At 36.6% G+C, this 26630-nt stretch overlaps 1 protein-coding gene across 4 annotated transcripts in view; it reads left to right on the top strand.

The window, feature by feature from the left end:
* RNF13 (ring finger protein 13) overlaps nucleotides 1-26630 on the top strand; it is a 166934-nt gene that overhangs the window by 61813 nt on the left and 78491 nt on the right. For all 4 annotated transcript variants that reach the window (XM_089911020.1, XM_089911021.1, XM_089911019.1 and 1 more), the window contains one exon: nucleotides 11125-11205. In XM_089911020.1, the coding sequence (XP_089767146.1) occupies nucleotides 11125-11205 (81 nt within the window). The remainder of the gene's footprint in view (nucleotides 1-11124; nucleotides 11206-26630) is intronic.

Here is a 26630-nt window from a genome sequence, read left to right as displayed (position 1 = left end):
GAATTAACTGTATCTGTACGTGTGATGTGTGTGTGTGTACGCCTGTACTCTAGGTGCTATGCAAAGGATTTACTGGTTTTTCTTTCTGGGTGCAAGCGATTTGCTTAATGACATTAAGTGAGAAATAGAAGGGCCAGAATTGTGGCTGACCAAAGCTTAATGTGGTCCTCAGCCGTGCTTTTTCATACTGTAGCTCTTGTGGAAGGGCCTAGAATCATTGTAGAACTTGAGACAGCCAGGCTGTTTTCTATACCGTAGCTTTTTGAGGGCATAGCAAATCTAATCCCTATGAGATTTCTCATCCTGTGTTACCCTCTTTAGTAGGAAACTGGTTGATTAGATTTTTCTAGAACAGTCTGGATCTTTTTGAGATGGAGTGGAAGTAGAACCTTTAAAGGACTGAGTCCATTGCTATTCAGATCTCTTCTTCAAATTGGTCCCCGAAGTCCTTGGAATAGTCTTAGGATGACTTTTGAAATGAGGTAGAGGATTTATAGACTGAACAGGGAATGGAGTTCTCCTTGTTTCTCTTTTCTCCTTTGTTTTCTTTCATTCTCTCTCTCTTTTTCTCCTCTGTTGATTCTAACATCTGCCACTCCTTGTCTTCTTTCTTTTTCACCTGAAGTGAACTGTTATTCTGTGGTTCAGTTACGTGATGGGTTAAATGATTTTCAGTGGACTGCTCTGGGAACTTGACTAGCTATGTGATATGGATCAAATTACTTAGTCACTATAAATACCTCCGTTTTTTAATTTGTAAACTGGAGTGTTGTAGTGATGATTAAATAAGGTAAACTGCTTAGAACAGTATCTGACACATAGTAAATGTTTTATCTTTGTTATCTTCTTTATAATTAACATTCTCATCATCTTTCACTCACTCACTTGAGCAGTGTATGTGACTGCCTAAGTTGTATTTTTTAACGTAGATACAAAACAAAAAGATATAGAAGAATAATCAGCCCCTGCCAGCAGTGTTCCCTGTGCCTCAGGCAGGTAGGTGTGGAATGTATGTTGTCATCTAGTGAAAGGAACTATCCCTGAGAGCTGCTTAAATCTGGTCTTTATGTTGACACTAAAGATAGAGGCTGACAGGAATGCAGAGATAGCTGGTGGGAAGTGGGCTGTGGAGTCATGTAACTAGGAAAAAGGGGAACTAAAAATTGAGGCAGAGGAACTAGATGTGGTAACACAGTCATTCAAAGGAAGTGAGTCAAGAGGTAGAAAATATTAGCTCTTTCTTTTAGCTGAATAAGAACACCCCTGAAATCTGGGTTTGTAATAATAAAATTTAAGTATGTTGGATATCAGGTTGATTCTAGTTCTATTTTGGACAGGTATTAGGATGTTGCTTTTGGAAAGATAAAGTCAGTTTCAGTCATGCTATTGGTATGCCAAATGATTTTATTTTTGGCAGTTGAATTCTCCCACTTGACTGTTAATTCCCTGACAACAGTATTTGTCCAACTGGTTGGTGAGTTTTAAGAGGATATGGAGATGCTACTATATAGTGTGTTGCTGACTAGTCAGTAAGCCCCTTAGATCATGGGTACCTGGAAGGCAGGACTGTGTCTTACTAAACTTTGTTTCTGGTACCTAGTAAGAGTTACACAGTAGGAATTCAATAAATATTTGAGTTGATTAATAGCTTTTCCTTGGAGATTTAGTTCTTTCATGTTTTCTTTCTTTTCTTTTTAAAAAAATTTTTTTTGGCTGTGCCTCACAGCATGCAGGATCTTAGTTCCTTGACCAGGGATCGAACCTGTGCACCCTGCAGTGGAAGTGCAGAGTCTTAACCACTGGACCACCAGGGAAGTCATTCATATTTTCTTTTAATAGCATTTATTCCTTGGAACTTTAGATTATTGGGTTTTTTAAATTAGCAATTCATTCTCTTTTCATCTCTTATTGCTTCTCTTTTCTTTAACCCTTAAAGGAAATATGAAGTTATTAATTATGTAGGTTCATATTTAGAAACATGGAGCTTTAGAATTGGCAGAGGCATGTTTGATTCTGTTGTAGGGATTTGTTAGAGATTTTGTTGCTTGGTAGGTGTTTGTGGGGGTCAGTGGGCAGAGTTAGGAGAGAAGCACCCAGTGGTTGGTGGTGTGAATGGATTGGATTATATAGCAAAGCAGTTAAGAGCTCCAGCAATGGGAGTTACAGTCTGGGTTGAATTCCAGTTCTACCACTCTGTAGCTCCATGACCTTGGGCAAATTACCTAACATCTCTTAAATTTCAGTTTACTTATGAAAATGAGATTGGAGGAGAGACAGTGTAGGGCAATGGGTTAAGAGCCAGGGATCTGAGGCCAGACTGCCTGGATTAGAATCCTGGTTCTTATTTACTAGAGCAAGTTATTTTCAAGCGGAGTATTTTTATTCTGTAGTCAATCTGTAAAATGAGGATGATGATAATAGTGGCTGACTTTATAGGATTGTCATGAGGTTTAAATAAGTGAATACCTGTCAGGTGTTTAGCATGATGTCATAAATGCTCCATAATTGTTAGCTATTTGTTACTTTCTGAATTGAATTAAATCTTCTGTTAAGGCTGCTGTCAAAGAGGGGAACTGGTTAAGAAAAGACCTCTTTAAAATAAGTAAAGTCGCAACATGGTAATCTTTGAGAGTGGGATTCCAGAGAGGGATAATTTTTTTTCTGTTTCAAAAATTTTAACAGTGAGTGTGCTTTAATTTCATGAGCAGCAGCGTTCCTCCTGCCCCCCACCATACTAAAAAAGAAGGTACTTTTGTATTAAAGATGTTTCTGTTTGTCTTGTTCATGATAGAAGCATTTTTTTTTTTTAATTTAAACAATGTGATTGTAAAAAGCAGTGTGAGCAAAGTTAACAACTGCCTTCCTGAGGAAAGGCAAAGCAGTTTCAAAGTGAGTCTCACTCGATAACAAAACTTATTCCAAGTCAGTGTTACAAGTACCGTAGTTCAAGCTAGATATTTTATTTCTGAAATCCTAACCAAAAAAGTGAACTCAGTAATAAGAAGTAATAAAAGTAATAGGAAGTGATAAAAGAGTACTTTAGTACAGTTGTAGATTTTCCATTTCCTAATTTTTTTATTTTTCAACTTAAACATAATTTATTATGCTCTTGTCTCTGGAATAATTTCCTAAAATGGGGAGAAAGAGTATAATTATCATGATAATCAAACAAATGCATTGGTACTAATTCTCGAGATATAACCCAAACCAGCAATCTACATAAGAATCTAGTTAACATTCTCTGACCTAATTTCAAATCAATAGTAAGTGTGAAAAGTCATTCAATCCGTTGAAACCAAAATGAAAAAGATAACTTTACCCCACACAATTAGAAATGTTTCTAGTAGACTCACTTAAAATCATTGCTCTATGTCCTGTGCTCTATAGGTTGTCCTTCCCACCAAACGACCTCCCTTGATCCATCCTCAGGTGCAGTAAAAAGTCAGTCAAATTCAGCAACTCAGGGAAACATCGACATGGAAAAGGAGTTAGTTCCATCACCAAAAAGAGACCTAAAGCTCATAAGTTTATAAAACCCACCCATAAATTCTTTCTCTATCAATAAAGCAAGGAAAGTGGGAAGAACTCTTTTTAGTTTTCTTAGTTTTTATTTCCAAAACTTAAATTTTTAAAAAAAATATATTATGTACACCTTTTTTTTTTAAACATCTTTATTGGAGTATAATTGCTTTACAATGTTGTGTTCGTTTCTGCTGTATAACAAAGTGAATCAGCTATATGTATACATATATCCCCATATCCCCTCCCTCTTGCGGCTCCCTCCCACGCTCCCTATCAAAAAAGGTAGGTCAAAAAAGGACCTTGCTGTGATTTATGTCATAGAGTGTTCTGCACATGTTTTCCTCTAAGAGTTTTATAGTGTCTGGCCTTACATTGGGTCTTTAATCCATTTTGAGTTTATTTTTGTGTATGGTGTTAGGGAGTGTTCTAATTTCATTCTTTTACATGTAGCTGTCCAGTTTTCCCAGCACCACTTATTGAAGAGGCTGTCTTTTCTCCATTGTTTATTCTTGCCTCCGTTCTCAAAGATAAGGTGACCATGTGTGTGTGGGTTTATCTCTGGGCTTTCTATCTTGTTCCATTGATCTGTGTTTCTGCTTTTGTGCCAGTACCATACTGTCTTGATTACTGTAGCTTTGTAGTATAGTCTGAATTCAGGGAGCCTGATTCCTCCAGCTCCGTTTTTCTTTCTCAAGATTGCTTTGGCTATTCAGGGTCTTTTGTGTTTCCATACAAATTGTGAAATTTTTTGTTCTAGTTCTGTGAAAAATGCCATTGGTAGTTTGATAGGGATTGCATTGAATCTGCAGATTGCTTTGGGTAGTATAGTCATTTTCACAATGTTGATTCTTCCAATCCAAGAACATGGTATATCTCTCCATATGTTTGTATCATCTTTCATTTCTTTCATCAGCGTCATATAGTTTTCTGCATACAGGTCTTTTGTCTCCTTAGGTAGGTTTATTCCTAGCTATCTTATTCTTTTTGTTGCAGTGGTAAATGAGAGTGTTTCCTTAATTTCTCTTTCAGATTTTGCATCATTAGTGTATAGGAATGCAGGAGATTTCTGTGCATTCATTTTGTATCCTGCTACTTTACCAAATTCATTGAGTAACTCTGGTAGTTTTCTGGTAGCATCTTTAGGATTCTCTGTGTATAGTATCATGTCATTTGCAAACAGTGACAGTTTTACTCCTCTTTTCCGATCTGGATTCCTTTGATTTCTTTTTCTTCGCTGATTGCTGTTGCTAAAACTTCCAGAACTATGTTGAATAATAGTAGTGAGAGTGGGCAGCCTTGTCTTGCTCCTGATCTTAGTGGAAATGGTTTTAGTTTTTCACCACTGAGAAGGATGTTGGCTGTGGGTTTGTCATATATGGCCTTTGTTATGTTGAGCTAAGTTTCCTCTATGCCTACTTTCTGGAGGGTTTTTATTATAAATGGGTGTTATATTTTGTCAAAAGCTTTTTCTGCATCTATTGAAATGATGATATGGTTTTTATCCTTCAAGTTGTTAATATCGTGTATCACATTGATTGATTTGCGTATATGGAAGAATCCTTGCATTCCTGGGATAAACCCCACTTGATAATGGTGTATGATCCTCTTAATGTGCTGTTGGATTCTGTTTGCTAGTATTTTGTTGAGGATTTTTGCATCTGTGTTCATCAGTGATACTGGCCTGTAGTTTTCTTTTTTTGTGACGTCTTTTTAAAAAAAATTAATTTATTTATATTTTATTTTTGGCTGCAGTGGGTCTTTGTTACTGTGCGTGGGCTGCCTCTAGTTGCGGCGAGCAGGGTTACTCTTTGTCGTGGTGCACAGGCTTCTCACTGCGGTGGCTTCTCTTGTTGTGAAGCATGGGCTCTGGGTGCACGGGCTTCAGTAGTTGTGGTGCATGGGCTTAGTTCCCCCGCGGCATGTGGCATCCTCGGACCAAGGCTTGAACCCGTGTCCCCTGCATTGGCAGGCAGATTCTTAACCACTGTGCCACCAGGGAAGTCCCTTTTTGTGACACCTTTGTCTGGTTTTGGTATCTGGGTGATGGTGGCCTCATAAAATGAGTTTGCGAATGTTCCTCCCTCTGCTATGTTTTGGAAGAGCTTGAGAAGAATAGGTGTTAGCTCTTCTTTAAATGTTTGATAGAATTTTCTTGTGAAGCCATCTGGTCCTGGGCTTTTGTTTGTTGGAAGATTTTTAATGACAGTTTCTATTTCAGTGCTTGTGATTGGTCTGTTTATATTTTCTATTTCTTCCTGGTTCAGTCTCAGAAGGTTTTTTTTTTCTAAGAGTTTGTCCATTTCTTCCAGGTTGTCCATTTGATTGGCATATAGCTGCTTGTAGTAATCTCTCATGATCCTTTGTATTTCTGCAGTGTCGGTTGTTACTTCTTCTTTTTCATTTCTAAGTCTATTGATTTGAGTCTTTTCCCTTTTTTCCTGATGAATCTGGCTAATGGTTTACCAATTTTGTTTATCTTCTCAAAGAACCAGCTTTTGGTTTTATTGATCTTTGGTATCATTTCCTTCATTTCTTTTTCATTTATTTCTGATCTGATCTTTATAATTTCTTTCCTCTGCTAACTTTGGGGTTTTTTTGTTCTTCTTTCTCTAATTGCTTTAGGTGTAAGGTTAGCTTGGTTTTTTGAGATTTTTCTTGTTTCTTGAGGTAGGATTTTATTGCTATAGACGTCCCTCTTAGAACTGCTTTTGCTGCATCCCATAGGTTTTGGGTCGTCCTGTTTTCATTGTCATTTGTTTCTAGGTTTTTTTAAATTTCCTCTTTGCTTTCTTTATTTTTTTTTTTGTGGTACATGGGCCTCTCACTGTTGCGGCCTCTCCCATTGCGGAGCACAGGCTCCGGATGCGCAGGCTCAGCGGCCATGGCTCACGGGCCCAGCCGCTCCGCGGCATGTGGGATCTTCCCGGACCAGGGCATGAACCCATGTCCCCTACGTTGGCAGGTGGACTCTCAACCACTGCCCCACCAGGGAAGCCCTCCTCTTTGCTTTCTTCAGTGATCTCTTGGTTATTTAGTAGTATATTGTTTAGCTTCCATGTGTTTGTATTTTTTACAATTTTTTTTCCTGTAATTGATATCTAGTCTTATAGCATTGTAGTCGGAAGAGATACTTAATACGATTTCAATTTTCTTAAATTTACCAAGGCTTGATATGTGACCCAATATATGATCTATCCTGGAGAATGTACCATGAGCACTTGAGAAGAAAGTGTATTCTTTTGTTTTCGGATGGTATGTTCTGTAAATATCAATTAAGTCCATCTTGTTTAATGTGTCATTTAAAGCCTGTGTTTGCTTATTGATTTACATTTTTGAATGATCTGTCCATTGGTGAAAGTGGGGTGTTAAAGTCCCCTACTATTATTGTGTTACTATTGTTTTCCCCTTTTATGGCTGTTAGCATTTGCCTTATGTATTGAGGTGCTCCTATGTTGGGTGCATAAATATTTCCAATTGTTATATCTTCTTCTTGGATTGATCCCTTGATCATTATGTAGTGTCCTTCTTTGTCTCTTGTAATAGTCTTTATTTTAAAGTCTATTTTGTCTGATATGAGAATTGCTACTCCAGCTTTCTTTTGAATTCTATTTGCATGGAATATTTTTTTCCACCCCCTCACTTTCAGTCTCTGTGTATCCCTAGGTCTGAAGTGGGTCTCTTGTAGACAGCATATATATGGGTCTTGTTTTTGTATCCATTCAGCCAGTTTGTGTCTTTTGGTTGGAGCATTTAATCCATTTATATTTAAGGTAATTATTGATATGTATGTCCCTATTACCATTTTCTTAATTGTTTTGGGTTTGTTATTGTAGATCTTTTCCTTCTCTTGGTTTCCTGCCTAGAGAAGTTCCTTTAGCATTTGTTGTAAAGCTGGTTTTGTGCTGCTCAATTCTCTTAGCTTTTGCTTCTCTGTAAAGGTTTTAATTTCTCTGTCAAATCTGGATGAGATCCTTGCTGGGTAGAGTAATCTTGGTTGTAGGTTTTTCTCCTTCATCACTTTAAGTATGTCCTGCCACTCCCTTCTGGCTTGCAGAGTTTCTGCTGAAAGATCAGCTGTTAACCATATGGGGATTCCCTTGTGTGTTATTTGCTGCTTTTCCCTTGCTGCTTTTAATATTTTTTCTTTGTATTTAATTTTTGATATTTTGATCAATATGTGTCTTGGTGTGTTTCTTCTTGGATTTATCCTGTATGGGCCTCTCTGCATTCCTGGACTTGATTATTTCCTTTCCCATATTAGGGAAGTTTTCAACTATAATCTCTTTAAATATTTTCTCAATCCCTTTCTTCTTCTCTTCTTCTTCTGGGACCCCTATAATTTGAATGTTGGTGCGTTTAATGTTGTCCCAGAGGTCTCTGAGACTGTCCTTAATTCTTTTCATTCTTTTTTCTTTATTCTGCTCTGCGGTAATTATTATTATTATTTTGTCCTGATTCCAGTGACTTTTTTTTTTTTTTTTAAGATGTTGGGGGTAGGAGTTCATTAATCAATTTATTTTTGCTGTGTTGGGTCTTCGTTTCTGTGCTAGGGCTTTCACTAGTTGTGGCAAGTGGGGGCCACTCTTCATCATGGTGCGCAGGCCTCTCACTATCTTGGCCTCTCCTGTTGCGGAGCACAGGCTCCAGACGCGCAGGCTCAGTAGTTGTGGCTCATGGGCCTAGTTGCTCCGCGGCATGTGGGATCCTCCCAGACCATGGCTCGAACCCGTGTCCCCTGCATTGGCAGGCAGATTCTCAACCACTGCGCCACCAGGGAAGCCCTGCGGTAATTATTTCCACTATTTTATCTTCCAGGTCACTTATCCATTCTTCTGCTTCAGTTATTCTGCTATTGATTCCTTCTAGAGAATTTTAAATTTCATTTATTGTGGTGTTCATCGTTTGTTTGCTCTTTAGTTCTTCTAGGTCCTTGTTAAACGTTTCTTGTATTTTCTCCATTCTTTTTCCAAGATTTTGGATCATCTTTACTATCATTACTCTGAATTCTTTTTCAGGTAGACTGCTTACTTCCTCTTCATTTGTTTGGTCTGGTGCGTTTTTACCTTGCTCCTTCATGTGCTGTATATTTTTCTGTCTTCTCATTTTGCTTAACTTACTATGTTTGGGGTCTCCTTTTCCTTTTCACAGGCTGCAGGTTCCCAGTTCTCGTTGTTTTCGGTGTCTGCCCCCATTGGGTAAGGCTGGTTCAGTGGGTTGTGTAGGCTTCCTGGTGGAGGGGACTGGTGCCTGTGTTCTGGTGGATGAGGCTGGATCTTGTCTTTCTGGTGGGTAGGACCGCATCTGGTGGTGTGTTTTGGGGTGTCTGTGAACTTAGTATGATTTTAGGCAGCCTCTCTGCTAATGGGTGGGGTTGTGTTCCTGTCCTGCTAGTTGTTCAGCATGGGGTGTCCAGCACTGGAGCTTGCTGGCTGTTGAGTAGAGCTGGGTCTTAGCTTTGAGACAGAGCTCTCTGGGAGAGCTCTCACCGATTGATGTTACATGGGGCTGGGAGGTCTCTGGTGGTCCAAAGTCCTGAACTTGGCTCTCCCACATCAGAGGCTGAGGCCTGACACCCGGCCAGAGCACCAAGACCCTGTCAGCCACACAGCTTTCCACAACCAAACTGACTGCTTGCATGCAATCTGGGTTTGTCACCTGGAGAAGTTTCCGCAAAGACCATATGAATTATTTATCAACTTCCAAACTCCGGAACTCCACACTCCAGAGGCCCCCATTCGGATGTGCTGCCTCTCCCCTTCCACCCGCAGGTCCTATCCATTTCCAAATTTTAAAAGTACATTTTTAAAAAAGTACTGCCTGTACACATCTGTATTTTTATTTTTTTGGTTTGTTTATGTTGATCTAGATCTATTTACTTATTTTACAGTGGTGTCTTTGGCCTTGGAGGAGTTAAATGACTTTGTCAAGTTCAAAGCTGATCATAATTTAATTGAATCAATTAAGAAAGATGTTTTAATTAAGAGATTAAATGATACATTGTGGTAATGAATATGAAAGCACTTTTTGACTCTAAAGCATTTTGTAAACCATAGAGCACTCTGCAAATATGAATTATTTTTAAAGTAGGAAATTACTCTGAAGCATTGCTGGCCTCCAGGTATACTGCCAGGCTGATTATCCCAGAGGTAAAAGAATGGATAGTTTCAACAATCAAATTCAGATGCTTGAATCATACGATTTATTGAATTAATTACAAACATACAGTGAGAAGCATAGGTAAAAGATGGGTATGTTAATACACTCAGGTTAGGATGCGAGTGGGAGGCAAGAGCCACACTACCTGAATCCTGTGTTTTCTGTTTTTAGTTTGTCTAGTCTCTGTGCTGCATCAGTTTTCCCTGGTGACAGTGTGGTTACCAGGACCTGAGTTGAGGATGAGCAAGGGGGCTTGACAGATGGAAGGTGTCTGGATCCAGTGTTTGCTTGCTCTGTTGGAGAGGCTTGAGGTACTTACATCTGAACACAGCTGTAGCTGGCTGTTAACCTACAGGGCTGTTTATCCGGGTGTCTCAGGCAGATGGCACATGAGGCTAGAATAAGGATCAGCAGTGGGCGTTTAATTTAAGGACCACATAGCTATCAACCTGGATGTGTGACCTAATCCATGCTTTGTGAATATTTAAGGTTTGCTTCATCCTTCTATCTTTTGCTGTCTATACATAACATTCTTGCTTTGTTCCATCCTTTTAATCTATATTCAAAACAAATGAGTTTTAGTTTTTCTGTCTTTGGCCTATAGTTTACTGACAAGTATCTTAACTTCTGATATATCATATAAATTTCACCTGTGTTTCAAAAGTTACTTGTTTACTATGTTTGCTTAGTTCATCTATCTTCCTTGTTTCTCTTGTTTTCTTTAAAGCACATTGAATATAGCATCTTAAATAATACAGCATGCTCACTTCACAATTATTATATTATCTTCTAAAAGCACAGCAGAGGTAGAGGACTGATAAATATTGTAGCCTAGGAATCTGTATCTATAAGGAAGGGGAAGGTTGTTAAAGAGTTTGGATACCTTCAGCTCTCTCTATGTATGTATTTCATTGAGTTTAGTCCTTTCATTGTTCAGCCCTGGATAAAAGTGTTCAGATTACTTTAAAAATGGCAGTATCTTAAAAGTATGATTTGATACTTCTTCTTTCTCTGGGGGAAAGGCATCTTTCAAAGCTATTGTCAGAAATCCTGTAAATCTCTTCTATTAAATCAGACCCTTATAGAGAAAATAAAATGGAACTCTTGCTGGAAAATAATCTGTCTAGAAAATTTCTTGTTAGGGAATTGTCTATGGGGAAAAACTCAGAAAAACAGTAGGTGGTTTAATGTTATAGAATTATTGCTTCTGTTTAATAATACTTACATGAAATCAGAATCCAATTTAAGCAGTTGTTTATGTAGTAAATTGTATACATTCCTTTCTATTTTAGTGGATGTGCATTTACAAAGTTGATTTTATTATGATAAGCTGTGATAGTAAATCAAAATCGTGGAAATTACAACTTAAATAGTTTGACAGACTTTTTGTTTTTAATGTTATGTGTACATTGGTTGTAACTTGATTGTTTTTAATTTTATATTTAGTATAATTTTGAAAACGTGTCTCAGACATTTGATGACCTTCCAGCAAGATTTGGTTATAGACTTCCAGCTGAAGGTTTAAAGGTAAGAAAATAGTAATATATAATTAAAGGTACAGGATATTTAATAAAGTGATCTTTATTTCTCTTTATTTGTTTAAAGAATGAAAATATTTCTTTTACTTATCATAAAACTTATACATGTTCATTCGTAAATACTATTCAAAAGGTATGAAGAAGAAAGTGAAAATCACCTATGATTGTATTATTCTGAACTATCTGCTGTTAACATTTGGTATATGATATTTCAGACCTATTTGCTAGAATATGTGCCATGTGTGTGTTTGTAGATACACATGTGCATATATAGGTACAAATATATGTGCTTATATATTTATGTGCATATATATTTATGTACATATATAATGAATCTATATTTAAGACTAATAGAAATATGCCACTTGGTTACCTGCCTTTTTTACTTTATTGTAAATCTAGAACATCTTTTCATGCTAATAGACAAGGATCTGCATTTTTATTTGCTGTGGCTGCATGGTTTTGCCATATCATGAAATACTGTATATTTTTGAACATTGGTTTGTTTAACTTTTTTTACAGTGGATATTTAGCTTGTCCAGTTTTTGCTAATATAGTTTGCCCATTTTTAAATTAAGATGTCCATTCTTATTGATTTGTAAGAATACTTTATATATTAAAAGTGCCAATCTATTGTTTGCCATATATGCCTCAGATCATTTTTCTCAGTTTGTCCTTCATCTTTTAATTTTAAAGTGTCAGAAGTTTTGTTTATGTAGTTAAATATTGTTATCTTTCCCTTCTACCTCTGGAGTCATGCTTAGAAGTTCCTTCCCTATTCTAAGATAATATAAGATTTTTATGTTATGTAAGTTAGAATACATGAAATTGTGTATATATGTACCACAGAAAGTTTTCAGTTTGTTCTTTCTTTCTTTCTTTTTTAACTGACAAAGCAAAAGACTTTATTGGGAAGGGGCGCCCGGGTAGAGAGCAGCAGGATAAGGGAACCCAGGAGAACTGCTCAACCACTTGGCTCGAGGTCTCAGGTTTTATGGTAATGGGGTTAGTTTCAGGGTTGTCTCTGGCCAGTCATCTTGCTTGGCCCATATTTGGTCTGACTCAGGGTCCTTCCTGGTGACACATGTATCTCTCAGCCAAGATGGATTCCTGTTCTAACTTTCTTAAAATTCCTTATTTAAGTACCATAAAACTGTTATTCTCATTTAGGATAGCAGGCGTCTCCGAGAGGGACATATCAGTGGTTAATTTTTTAAAGATTTTAAATTATTAAAAAAATTCCCAACGTTGTATAACTATTTGTCATTGTAAATTTTTAAAAAACATTTATTTATTTATTTATTTATTTTTGGCTGTGTCGGGTCTTAGTTACTGCAACACGCGGGATCTTTCGTTGCAGTGCACGGACTTCTCTCTAATTGTGGCACGTGGGCTCAGTTGCCCTGCGTCATGTGGGATCTTAGTTCCCTGATCAGGGATCGAACCCACATCCCCTTCATTGGAAGGCGGATTCTCTACCACTGAACCACCAGGGAAGTCCCCTGTAAAAATATTTAAACAGAAAAGAAGTATACAGAGGAAAAAGGAAAAAACCTTCCTGTACCCCTTCCTCATCTATACATATTAATACCACTTCCTCTTCAGAGTTCAGCATCAGGGTGTTAAATGTGCTCTTAGATCCTTTTCTAAATATGTAGTGCTTTTTAGTTCATAAATTTATGAACTTGTGAAGTTCATAAATGGTTATCATTTGTGAATAAGAAAGGTTTCTTAATTTTTATAAGGAAACCCATTCTAGCTAATTTATCTAGAAAGGGATTTATGAAGGGATAAAGATGTTCAGGGTATCATAGCCTGGAGAAGCATTTTCCAAACTGTTTCAGGAATAAACCCAGAAGCACCTTGTAGAACTGGCTTGATGAAAGATTGATGGCAGCCACTGACTCCCAGAGAAAAACACATCACCTTGTCTCTGATCAGGAAGCCTCTGTGGTCTTAAAACAATCTGCCTGTATTGCTACCCAAGTTAATCAAAGAGATACCCTTTGCCAAACTGTTTTCCTCCGATCTAACACCTGGATTTTTCTAATTGACAGACTCTAGACCACATAGTTACTAGCCATATTCTTTCTTTCTTCCTTCCTTTCTTCCTTTCTTCCTTTCTCCCTTCTTTCCTTCCTTCGTTCGTTCGTTCGTTCGTTCCTTCCTTTCTTTCTTTCTTTCCCTTCTTCACCCATTTTTAAAAAATATCTTTATTGGAGTATAATTTCTTTACAATGTTGTGTTAGTTTCTGCTTTACAACAGAGTGAATCAGCTATATGTATACATATATCCCCATATCCCCTCCTTCTTCAGCCTCCCTCCCACCCTCCCTATCCCACCCCTCTAGGAGGTCACAAAGCACAGAGCTGATCTCCCTGTGCAATACAGCCACTTCCCACTAGCCATCCATTTTACATTTGGTAGTCTATATATGTCAGTACTACTCTCTCACTTTGTCTCAGCTTCCCCTTACCCTGCTGTGTCCTCAAGTCCATTCTCTACATCTGCATGTTTTTTTTTTTTTTTTTTTTTGCAGTACGCAGGCCTCTCACTGTTGTGGCCTCTCCCGTTGCGGAGCACAGGCTCCGGACGCGCAGGCCCAGTGGCCACGGCTCACGGGCCCAGCCGCTCCGCGGCATGTGGGATCCTCCAGGACCAGGGCACGAACCTGCGTCCCCTGCATCAGCAGGTGGACTCTCAACCACTGCGCCACCAGGGAAGCCCTATGTCTGCATCTTTATTTCTGCCCTGCCACTAGGTTCATCAGTACTGTTTTTGTTTTTTTGATTCCATATATGTGCGTTAGCATCCGATATTTGTTTTTCTCTTTCTGACTTACTTCACTCTGTATGATAGACTCTAGGTCCATCCACCTCATTACATGTAACTCAATTTCATTCCTTTTTATGGCTGAGTAATACTCCATTGTATATATATGTGCCTCATCTTCTTTATCCATTCATCTGTCGATGGACACTTAGGTTGTCCTGGCTATTGTAAATAGTGCTGCAGTGAACATTGTGGTACATGACTCTTTTTGAATTATGGTTTTCTCAGGGTATATGCCCAGTAGTGGGATTGCTGGGTCTTATGGTAGTTCCACTTTTACTTTTCTAAGGAACCTCCATACTGTTCTCCATAGTTAGCCATATACTTTAGTGAAATACCTGGCTATGAGGGAGGGTGGGCAATACATAGTAGTAGTTGTTGTTGTTGTTATTTTTGTTGTTTTAGTCTGCTTTGAGAAGGTGGGGTTCCTAGCATGGGGAAAGATGTGGGTACTGTGAATGGAAGGTATCTACTACGGCATTACTTTGCATCTGACACCCCGCACTCCCCACATTAGCATTGTGTCTTAGGGAGTTTTCCACAGCCGTGGAAAGAATGTTCCTTGGGCTTCCCTGGTGGCGCAGTGGTTGAGAGTCCACCTGCCGATGCAGGGGACACGGGTTTGTGCCCCGGTCCGGGAAGATCCCACATGCCGCGGAGCGGCTGGGCCCGTGAGCCATGGCTGCTGAGCCTGTGCGTCTGGAGCCTGTGCTCCGCAACGGGAGAGGCCACAACGGTAAGAGGCCTGCGTACTGCCAAAAAAAAAAAAAAAAAGAATGTTCCTATTGAGCACTGTATGGTATTCTGTAATATGCATGACCATAGTTTATTAGTCATTTTCTATTAACAGATATTTCGGTTTCTTATCCAAAGTCCAGTTATTTCTCTAGGATAGAGGTTTGGAAGTGTAATTGATGATTCCATGGGTATGTATATCTAAAACTTTCTTAGATACACTAAATTACTTTTCTAGAAAGCTGTACTAATGGGTATGAGAATACCCATTTCCCTACACCCTTGCCAACACTGGATATTATCAGTCTTTTTAACTTTTGCCAATCTGATGGGCAAAAAGGATTATCTTCTTTTAATTTGCATTTCTCTGATTACCAGTGATTTTGAGCTGGCATCCTTTCTTCCATTCAGCATAAGGAGTCAGACAATCCCTTTTCACTGAAGAACCTTTCTGCTTATTAAGCTTGTTTTAAAGAGTTCCATAAACTCCTGAAAACCATATTCTTATTGTTGCTCCTCTGTGTTATTGTAAATTTAGTTTACATTTAAAAGGAATTTTGACAACTGTATTTATTCGCTGCCTGAGAAAAAGTAGTGTTAAATATCCGCCTGCTTTTGTACTGTGACAATATAGGGCGAGCCCAGGAGGTAAAATACAGTGACAGTAAAGAGAGTATTCTAACAAATTGTTGGATCATTATGGGTAGCTTTTATATTTATGTGACTGGCTTGCCATTGCCCAGAATCAGAATTCACAAATACTAGCCTACTTCTTATCGTTAAAAGGAGGACTTGATGATAAAGTGGGGATGGCTTACTGTAGTGTAATGTCTATAAAACTAATTAAATGACTGTGTTAAAAATATAACCAAGTTAATTTAAAAATATTGTATGGTTATTAAGAGACATAGCTGAGAAATATTTTAACTTTTAAACTTTGGCCGGAGTGTTTAGTTGGGATAGTTTTTGTAGGCTTATGTTCTGTATTCTGTAGATTTTAGAGTATCACTGGATTCCACCATTTATAAGAGATCAGATATATATAACACATATCAGTTGAAATTCTGTGTTTACATTCCATTTACATATGCCCCAGTATTAAGCTAATAGTAAGCAAAGAAAATTTTCGCTATTTGAGATTTAATGTAAAAATGTGAATCTTGCAAGGATTAAAATACGGCATGTTAGTGTTGTAGAAGTTTTAAAAGAAAGATTTGATATTTTTGCCTGAGGGAAGCTCTTTGTTTTCAGTTATACATTTTAATTGGCTGTTTTGACAGGTACCTTTTCCAGAAAACCTTTTTTTTTTTCCTTTAAAAATGGCTCAGGTCAAAAGGGAAGATATATGGCATCAGTATGTTCCTTTAAATCTAAATACCTTTTAAGAGACCTGGCAATGAAATATCATACGCTCGTATAGTGTGGCCATTGTCCAGAGTTAGATACTCACAAGGAGTTCATTACTGAGAGTCCACTTCAGAAGGACTGAAGAGACACTTCAGAAGGTCTTTAACCTCTAGGATTGGTGATGTAACCCCATTCCCTCTCCTCCCTCACTAAAGGAAAAAACCTACATGTAAGTGTTACTCTTTTGCCACATCCTTACCAAGACTTGGTATTGTCAGAATTGTTTGCCAACTTGATGGATATGAAGTGGTATCTTACTGCTTTTACTTGGGATTTCCTGAATTACTAGTGAGATCAAGCATCTTTTTATAGTATTATTGGTCAATCAGGTTTCTTTTAGTTTGGATTGTCTTTTTTTTTTTAACTCATTTTTGTATTGGTTTGTTAATTTTTAAAGTACTGATTTGTAGGAAACCAGACACTAATCCTTTATTTATATTGCCTTATAAATATTTTCTTCTTTGGGCCTTTTAACTTTTGTTTTTAATAACAGCTCATATTTTTTTAAATTGGTTAATGTATTTTTTAAAATTTTATTTATTTATTCATTTTTGGCTGCGTTGGGTCTTTGTTGCTGTGCACAGGCTTTAGTTGTGGCGAGCAGGGCTACTCTTCATTATGGTGCGCAGGCTTTTCATTGCGGTGGCTTCTCTTGTTGCAGAACACGGGCTCTAGGTGCTTGGGCTTCAGTAGTTGCGGCACGTGGGCTTCAGTAGTTGTGGCTCACGGGCTCTAGAGCACAGGCTCAGTAGTTGTGGCGCACAGGCTTCGTTACTCCGCGGCTTGTGGGATCTTCCCGGACCAGGGATCGAACCCGTCTCCCCTGCATTAGCTAGGTGGATTCTTAACCACTATGCCACCAGGGAAGCGCTATGCCTTTTAACTTTAAATTGCCTTTAAAATTATGCCGAAGTTTAAATTTTAATGTAGACATCTTTTTGATGTTTTGCATTTTCTGTATCTTAAGTAATCCTTTCCTACCCTGAGGTCTTGAAATATTTTCCTCTGTTTAGTCCAAAATTTGTAGTTTTCCCATGCCCCCAACTCCTTGCTTAGGAGGTCTTTAATGTACCCAGAATTATTTTATTGTATAGTGTAAAATAGGCCTCTATTCTTACCTTTTTGAAATGAATAACCAACTACTAAAGCATCATTATTGCATAGTCAAGATTTTACCATGTAGATCTGTAATGCTAGCAAGGTTTCTTGCTAGACTCTGTGTGTATTATCAATATCATGGAGTAATGCAGTTATACATTGAAGGCCAGTCTCAGGAAGATCAAGCTTTTCTAGGTTTCTTGTTTCTGTACTTTTAAAAAGTGCCTTGATAGGTAGAAGGAATAATAATGATTATTAAAAATTCAAACCAAGGTTTATCTCTGATAAGTAAGACTAGTATCAGATTTCCTGAGTATTCCTATCAATGGTAAATCTTGTTTTCAGCAAAATACCTTTTGGGCTAGATTTACCATGATCATTGTTTACAGTGTTTTTGTAATCTGGTACTCAGCCTAAGTTCTTCATGTGGATGAGAAGGCATAGAGGATAAAGGTCATGACATGCAGATTTGTCCTTGACTATCATTCCTATTATATAGAACAAAGGTACAAATAAAAGCTTCCTTATATGATAAATGATTTATTTTTCCTCATCATTATTCTTAAATTAATACACTATATCATCACCAGTTAATTTTTCACAAACTATTATTCTTTGAAAGTTAATTTACTAGTTAGTTTTAGGATTATTTTATAAGAAATGATTTTGTTTAATGCAAAGGCTTGAGGTTAGAAGAGATATATTTTTTTTTTACTATGAAGGAAAGTGCAAATATTGCAAGGAAAAGTGGTTTGGGTGCCTTATTTGTGAGACTCCCTTTGCGTTCTTTGTAGGGAAGATATTCAGTACCAGCTACTGTATTTTCCCTCCCAGAACACTTGACAGTTTTGTGATAGAAAGAAGTCTTGGTTAAGGGTGAATGTGCTTGGCTTCCTCACTCCTAGGAACTATTAACTATTGTGGTGTCACCTTCTATTTGTAGACTAAAACAGAGGTCCGAGTCTCCTTTTCAAAGGAAAAATAAGGAAATAGCACCATCAAAATAAGGAGTAAACCACCTGACTATACATAAAATGAGAATTCTAAAATATAAAGACATTTTCAAATGTACCAACTTAGATCATATTCAAAGAATGCTTCTTCAGTGACTTTTGAACTTATAAAATAAACCTTTTCCTGTTAATTTCAAAAGTGATGATTGCTCATGCATTTATTATGAATCAGAGATGTAGAAAATAATGAAGAATTATTTCATTATGACAGTTTATCACTTAGAAGTGGGGAGGCAGGGAGAGAGCATAAAGTGGAGGGCCTGAAAAGAATGGATGGGAAAATCTACACATATCCCACCCATCTTATCTGGAATTCCCAAAATCCAACCTTGCTTCTTTTCCTTTGTTCCACAGTTTGGTCCCTAGTCTCTTCCACCATCCTTGGACCTACCTGCTTTTTTCTGTTTACTCTCCTATCACCTTGGAAGTCAGCAGAGGCTTAGGTATCTGATACCGTAAATCAACACAGCTCCCCTGCATACATCCCTGTTTCATTACTGGGCATTTTTGTTGTTTGTTCACTTAGTAGTTTTCATTAGATTTTCTTGTTGGCTTTCTCAGTCTGATACAGTAAAAAGGTAATTTTTTAATTCTTTTGCCCATGAAAAAATATTTTTCTGATTATAAAAGTAATATATGGTCACTATAAAAATTAAGATGATAATAGGACATGTATAAAGAAGAATATGAAAATCATACATAATTCCACAACCAAGAGATTATAGTCCAACTATATGAGTTTTCATAGATACATTTATGACTTTATTTTATACATTTATATATGTTATTTTGCAACTTTTTAAAATTTGGCAATATCATGGCATATCCAATATCATGGATATCTTTTCGTATAAAAATATATGTATTCATATCATCAGTAGAAATTCTGCAATTTATTGTAACACTTGAATTATACCATACTGTAACCACTTCCCTGTGTCATTGGACATTTAGATTGCTTTTAATTTTTAAAAATTATGAAATATTGCAAACATAGAGTAAGGGAATAATAGAACATCCAATATACCTACTATTGATACTTAAATGTTAATATTTTACCAGTTTTTAAAGAGGAAATAAAATGTTACCAATTCCATTGGAACATTATTTTTATCCTTCCAATTCCATTCCCTTATCTTCCCCCTCATAGATAATCATTACCCTGAAATTTATGTATATATTTTCCATTTAATGTTATAAAACGTGTTACCTTATATAAGCATCTATAAACACTGTTGTGCTTGCTTTTAAACTTTGTTTGGTCAGGCTTTTTTTTTTTTTTTTTTTGCGGTACGCGGGCCTCTCACTGTTGTGGCCTCTCCCGTTGCGGAGCACAGGCTCCAGACGCGCAGGCTCAGCGGCCATGGCTCACGGGCCCAGCCGCTCCGCGGCACGTGGGATCTTCCCGGGCCGGGGCACGAACCCGTGTCCCCTGCATTGGCAGGCAGACTCTCAACCAATGCGCCACCAGGGAAGCCCTGGTCTGGCTTTTAAACTTGCTTTTTTCATCTAACACTATATTTGAAATTTATGTTGTTACATAGTCTTAATTCATTTTAAAGACTAGTACTCCATTTTATGAATATGCCACAATTTATTTTTTTATTCTTTTGTTGGTAGATATGTAAGATGTCAGTTTTTTGCTATATAGTGTTGCAGTGAACGTCCTTAAAAATGTGACCTTGTATACAGTATAACTAAATGCCATTTCACACTCATCAGGTTAGTGAAAAAAAAAGCCTTTCAGTGGCTAGCAAGGAAATGGGAAACCAAGTATTCTTGTATATGGCTGGTATAGGAGTTTCTGACCAATTTGGAGATTTTGATAGTATATTCCTTCTTCTCTAAGTGAGAGTTTGCCGTGATGAAATAACTTATTTTTCCCACGTTTAATATATTTCTTATTTCATTTAATGAATAAGTCAGTGATCATCACCTTTGAAATTAACAGAAAAACTAATACCAGTACTAACACTTACTATTTTGTATTGTTCTCCCTACTTTTATCTGTTTACCTGCACTACCCCTTCGTGCTATTTGCCATTCTCTTTGAATACCGAATATTGAAATAATTTCTGTAGTTAGGATCTGACCATTTCCATCAGTAATTTTAAGTCCTGACCCCCTTAATCAGATTGATAACCAGATTATATTCAACTTTAGTTAACTATCAATACATTGTGCTCAACTATGACTGAGTTATGATGATAACAAATTGCAAACAGCAGATGATATAGTGAGTAATGAATGATCGAAGGTCTGTGTTTCTTCTTTTAGAAAACAGTGTGTTTTTGGCTTCATTACAAAAGAATTCCTTTTACTCAGGTTTCACTTTTGTTTGCAAAACTGAAGGAGAATTTCTTTGCTGTCTCTTAAGTTTTCACAGATTTACTTTCTGTATTTGGTTCCGAACTTTTTTGTTATCAAAGATTTTCTTAAGAATTCTGTAACTGATTAACACATTTAAAGCTTTTATGTTCTTAGAGGATCTGCCAAGCACTACAGAATACAAAATACTAATAAATATTCCTTACTGGCGTGTATTGATTATATGGCAGTTTAGAAGGCCATCTTAAAGGACCTGTAATTACAGTGTAAGCTCAATCCACTTAAAATTCCTCTTGTTTTTAAAGATACTATCTTGTTGGATGTAGCAAGTCCTACAAGTATACCAGTGTTTTGATCTTCTAAATTTCAGTCTGTTGGTTCAGACTGAAGTGAGAATTCTTGATTTTTTTTTTTTTCTTAAGAATGATAATGGTGTGCTTGGGTATGCTGGTGGAGTGGTATGTAACATATTAACTAAAAGGTATTGTCCACCAGAGGGCGCATTTTGTTTTCTAAAATGTCAAGATAATATCCACTGAGTGAAGCAATATCTGTATATGCTGAATGAGAAGCATGTACCAGATGGACTTTTCTTCACAGAGCTTGAATATTGTAAAATCAAAATCCTGACAACTACTTCTATGTTAAGTAAAACTCACGGCTATAGTCTAAATTTTTATCAATTATGTTGTAATTTTTAAGATTTAAATTTGATAATAGAAAAACCAAAGGATTGTCAACCAGATCTCTTATGATTTCTCTTTATTTAAATCTTTCAACATCAATTTAAGTGAAAAAGGAATTGTTGATCTTATTTCCTAGCTTTATCCTAGACACCATGATTTATTGCCCCTCATCTCCTTTTTTTCTTTTTAACAATAAGATCACTAGCAAATTATTTAAGTCTGCAGATTAGTTTGAATTAGTAAACTTTGGGAGAAGATATTTGTTAATTTACATTAAATGTGAAATTCTATTTGCAATCAAGTTAATGTTATTTTGATGATATAAGGAAAGATATAGTAGATATTTAGCAAGATAAATTATATTTAGATAGGATGGCCAATACTCTAAAACCAAGAGGTGATCTATTAAGCATTTGGAATATATTTCTACGTACCCAGTGTAATCTAGGAAACAAAAAAGAAAAAAGAGGAATGCATCTCCATCAGATAAAAATGTCTTGTTATCTGCAAAAACAGTAGTTATCACTGGTTACAGTGGACTGGAGCCTATGCAAAGGGGCTGTGCACTTCAAGAGCATTCATGAGACATGTGTTTCTAGATGACCTTGTATTAGGTGATATATATATTCAACAGATATTACTTTTTTGGGTAAGAATTTAACAAACAACATTAATAGTAAAAACAGGCGTATTTAAGGTACAATCATAAGTCATACTAAAAACCGTCTGATTCAGTGACCAGCCTCACGTCCTCATGTTTTGTAAGTAACGATTTTATTGAGATATAGTTCACATACCATACAATTCATCCATTTAGTTTGTTTCAATGGCTTTTGATGGTGTCCTTTGAAGTACAAAAGTTTTAAATTTTGATTAAATTCAGTTTGTCTGTTGTTTCTCTTACTGTTTATGCTTTTGGTAGTATCATGTCTAAAAAACCAGTGCCTAATCCAAAGTCATGAGGATTTATGCATGTTTTCTTCCAGGACTTTTATTGTCTTAGTTTTCAGATTTAGATCTTTAATTCATTTTGATTTAATTTTTATATATAGTATTGGGTAGGGATCCAGTGTAATTCTTTTGCATGTGTATATCCAGTTGCCTCGCCACCACTTGTTGAAAAAACTATTTTTTTCCATTGAATTATCATGACACCCTGGTAAAAAACAAGTCAGTTGATCATAAATATGAAGGTTTATTTCTGGAATCTGTATTCTGCTCCGTTCATCTATATGTCTGTCTATATGCCAGCACCATACTGTTTTGATTACATAGCTATATACTAGTAAGTTTGAAACTGGAAAGTGTGGATCCTCCAATTTGTTCTCCTTTTCAAAAAGGCCCTTCTGGGTACCCTGGATTTCCATTTAAACTTTAGGATCACCGTGTCAATTTCTGCCAAAAAAAAAAATCCAGCTGGGATTGTGATACAGATTGCATCGAAATTGTAGATTTATGGAGTATTGTCATCCTAACAATATTGTCTTCTGATCTATGAACATGAACCCTTTCCATTTATTTAGGTCTTCTTTAATATCTTTTAACAAGGTTTGTAACTTTTAGTATACAGGCCTTACATTTCTTTTATTAAATTTATGACTAAGTATTTTATTATTTTTAATACTATTATAAATGATATTGTGTTCCTAGTTTGCTTTTCAGATGGCTCATTGTAAGTATATAGAGATACAATGGATTTTTTATATTGATCTTGTATTCTGCAACCTTGCTGAACTTGATTTTTAGTTCTAATTATTCTTAAGTGGATTTCTTAGGATTTTCTATGTGTAAGATCATACCATCTGCAAATAGAGATAATTTTACTTCTTCCTTTCCAATTTGGATGCCTTTTCTTTTTTCCCCCTCACTGCCCTGAAAAGAACTGCCAGTACATTTTTGTTTTTTATTTTTTAAATTTATTTTGTATTTTTATTTTTTTTGAATTGAAGTATAGTTGATTTACAATGTTGTGTTAGTTTCTGGTGTACAGCAAAGTGATTCAGTTACACATAGATACATACACATGTATGTGTGTATTCTTTTCTAGATTCTTTTCCATTATAGGTTATTACAAGATATTGAATATAGTTCCCTGTGCTATACAGTAGGACCTTGTTGTTTATCTATTTTGTAGAAAGTAGTGTGTATCTGTTAATTCCAATCTCCTAATTTATCCCTCCCCCTCTTTCCCCTTTGGTAACCTTGTTTGTTTTCTATGTCTATGAGTCTGTTTTTATTTTGTGAGTAAGTTTCATTTGTACCCTTTTTTTTTAGATTCCACATGTAAGTGATATTGTATGATATTTGTCTTTCTCTGTTTGACTTAACTTCACTCAGTATGACAATCTCTAGGTCCATCCATTTGCTGCAAGTAGCATTATTTTGTTCTTTTTTTTTTTTTTTTTTTTTTTTTTTTTGCAGTACACAAGCCTCTCCCTGCTGTGGCCTCTCCCGTTGCGGAGCGCAGGCTCAGCGGCCATGGCTCACAGGCCTAGCCGCTCCGCGGCATGTGGGATCCTCCCGGAACAGGGCATGAACCCGTTTCCCCTGCATCGGCAGGCAGACTCTCAACCACTGCGCCACCAGGGAACCCCTATTTTGTTCTTTTTTATGGCTGAGTAATATTCCATTGTATATTATATATGTACCACATCTTCTTTATCCATTCCTCTGTTGATGGGCATTTAGGTTGCTTCCATGTCTTGGTTATTGTAAATAGCGCTGCAATGAACATTGGGGTGCATGCATCTTTTCGAATTATGGTTTTCTCCGGGTATATGCTCAGGAGTGGGATTACTGGGTCATGTGGTAGTTGTATTTTTAGTTTTTTAAGGGACCTCCATACTGTTTTTCAGTTTACATACTGACTGTACCAGTTTACATTCCCACCAACAGTGTAGGAGGGTTCCCTCTTTTCCACACCCTCTCCAGCATTTATTATTTGTAGTCATTTTGATGATGGCCATTCTGACCGGTATGAGATGATACCTCATTGTAGTTTTCATTTGCATTTCTCTAATAATTAGCGATGTTGAATATCTTTTCATGTGCCTTTTGGCCATCTGTAGTCTTCTTTGGAGAAATGTCTATTTAGGTCTTCTGCCCATTTTTTGATTGGGTTGTTTGTTTGTTTTTGATATTGAGCTGTATGAGCTGTTTGTGTATTTTGGAGATTAATTCCTTGTCAGTTGCATCATTTGCAAATATTTTTTCCCATTCTGTACCCGTTGTCTTTGTGTTTTGTTTATGGTTTCCTTTGCTGTGCAAAAGCTTTTAAGTTTGATTAGGTCCCATTAGTTAAGAGGATTTCTAATTTGAGCCTTCTTTATGTGATTCACCTTATAAAAATTGAGTGATTACCAACCATATCAAATACTGTGGAAGTATGTACACTCAAAATCATTGCAGTTTTGTGAGAGTTTTTTTTCTCAGTCCTATCTAAACAATTTTAATATGAGTAGATATGAGTTATATTCAGTATTTATAAATTGGAAAGTTGATAAATATAAAACCAGGAAGGGGAATGTTACACTAGGATGTACTCGAGAGTAACAGGTACTTCAGTTACATTGAAATGGTTCGATGCTACCATTTCCCTTTTTGACACCTGGTATTTTCCTCTTTAAATAGTTTGAGCTTTTTTTCTTTTCCAAGTATATTTGTTTAGCACAAATATCATAATGGAAATAATAACTTTAAGGAATAATCTGTAGTCCCACTAATCTCACCAAAATCATTTTCTTTTTGTGTTTATATTAAATTTGAAAGACAATGTTTTGAAGAAAAGGACCATCATTTGAGTCAGCTCTAGGTTTGACTCATATTAACAGTGGAATGTTAATTGGGTATGTTATCTTTGACGCTTAAGTTTCTTCTCTAAAATGGGAATGATAATGCCTTTGTGATCTGTGATCCTCAGTTGTAACTATAAAGCTATCTGTGTATTCTGGGACTTCAGTTTAGTAATGATAGTTAACAACAGGAACAAATAACTTGGAACACCAGTTGTCTATAAACCACCTTGTGGACCTTTATACCATCTCATGAAAGATGCTGGGATTATAGGAGAAAATAGGAAGGTATAAGAAAAAGAAGAAAAAAATATAAACAGAGTGCTAATGATTTTAATAAGCACATAAGTTCTGTCATAGAAGTGGTGATAATATTAGCACAATGCCAAAATTATTAGAGTGCTGTGCTGAGAATAGGGAAGCTTGGAACTTAGTTTTGGTTTAATTCATATCTTTGTAAAGATGAACAGTGTACTAAAATGGGAAGAAGCTGGACTTTTGGGTCAGAGTTACTGAACTTCAAATTCTGGTTCTGTCACTGGGCAAGTTATTCAACTTCTTTAGGTCTACCTATTTGTAATAGTACATATCCAGTAGACTAGTGTGAGGAAAGTGGCTACTTATTATTTCCTTCCTTCTCTTATTTTGGGTTTAATTTGCTCTTATTTTTTCCAGTTTCTTTAGATGAACATTGAGGTCATTAATTTGAAACCTTTCCTCTTTTCTAATATGGGTATTTAGATCTGTAAATTTTGCTCTAAGTATTATTTTAGCTGTGTCCCACAAATTTTGGTAAGTTGTATCTTTATTTTCATTTGCTTCAAATGTTTAGGGCTAATGTGGCTTACTTCTGAGGCAGCAGTCTTCTGAGGACTCTATTTCATGCTATGTGTAAAACTATTCCCAGCCCTGTGTGAACTCCAGAGATTGTTCTGTTTACTCCTTTCTCATGGTTCTTTCTTAGTTTTGGTAGTTCCCTCACATACGTATGCAGATTACTACTCAGCCAATGACTTGAGTGGATGCCTCTACACATATATCTGGAGCTCTCTTTGCAGTTCGCTCCTCCCCAATGTTGTGTCCCACAAAATCTAGCTGTGTTGACCTCCCCAAATTATGAATTGTCTCCTCAACTTATTCAGACTACCAGACTCTGTTGTGTTCCCCTGCCCTGTCCTGAGGCCTGGAATCTCTCCAGGCAGTGAGCTAAGGTTTTTATAGGGCTCATCTCATTTGTTTCCTTTAATCAGGAATCACTGTTGTGCTGTTAGTTGTCCAGTGTTTGAAAGCTGACGTTTCATATCTTTTTTTTTTGGTTCTCTAGTTAATTAAAGCAAGAGGTTAAAACTAGCCCGTGTTATTCCATCATGGTTGGGAAGTGGAAGTTCAGCTTAGCATCCAGTAGGTAATTGATAAAGGTTAATTATCAAATCCATTAAAACAAATCACTCAAAAATTCTCATTTGAGGAAATTATTAAGATGAGTGATTTTAGAACTATGTATCAACATTGTGTAAATGTGC

The sequence above is a fragment of the Delphinapterus leucas genome, chromosome 4 (assembly GCF_059928025.1).
Source record: "Delphinapterus leucas isolate spDelLeu-1000000601 "Yukka" chromosome 4, BTC_Dleu_Yukka2, whole genome shotgun sequence".
Lineage (NCBI taxonomy): Eukaryota > Metazoa > Chordata > Mammalia > Artiodactyla > Monodontidae > Delphinapterus > Delphinapterus leucas.
The sequence above is the reverse complement of the archived record's forward strand: the minus strand, read 5'-3'. Positions and strand labels throughout refer to the sequence as shown.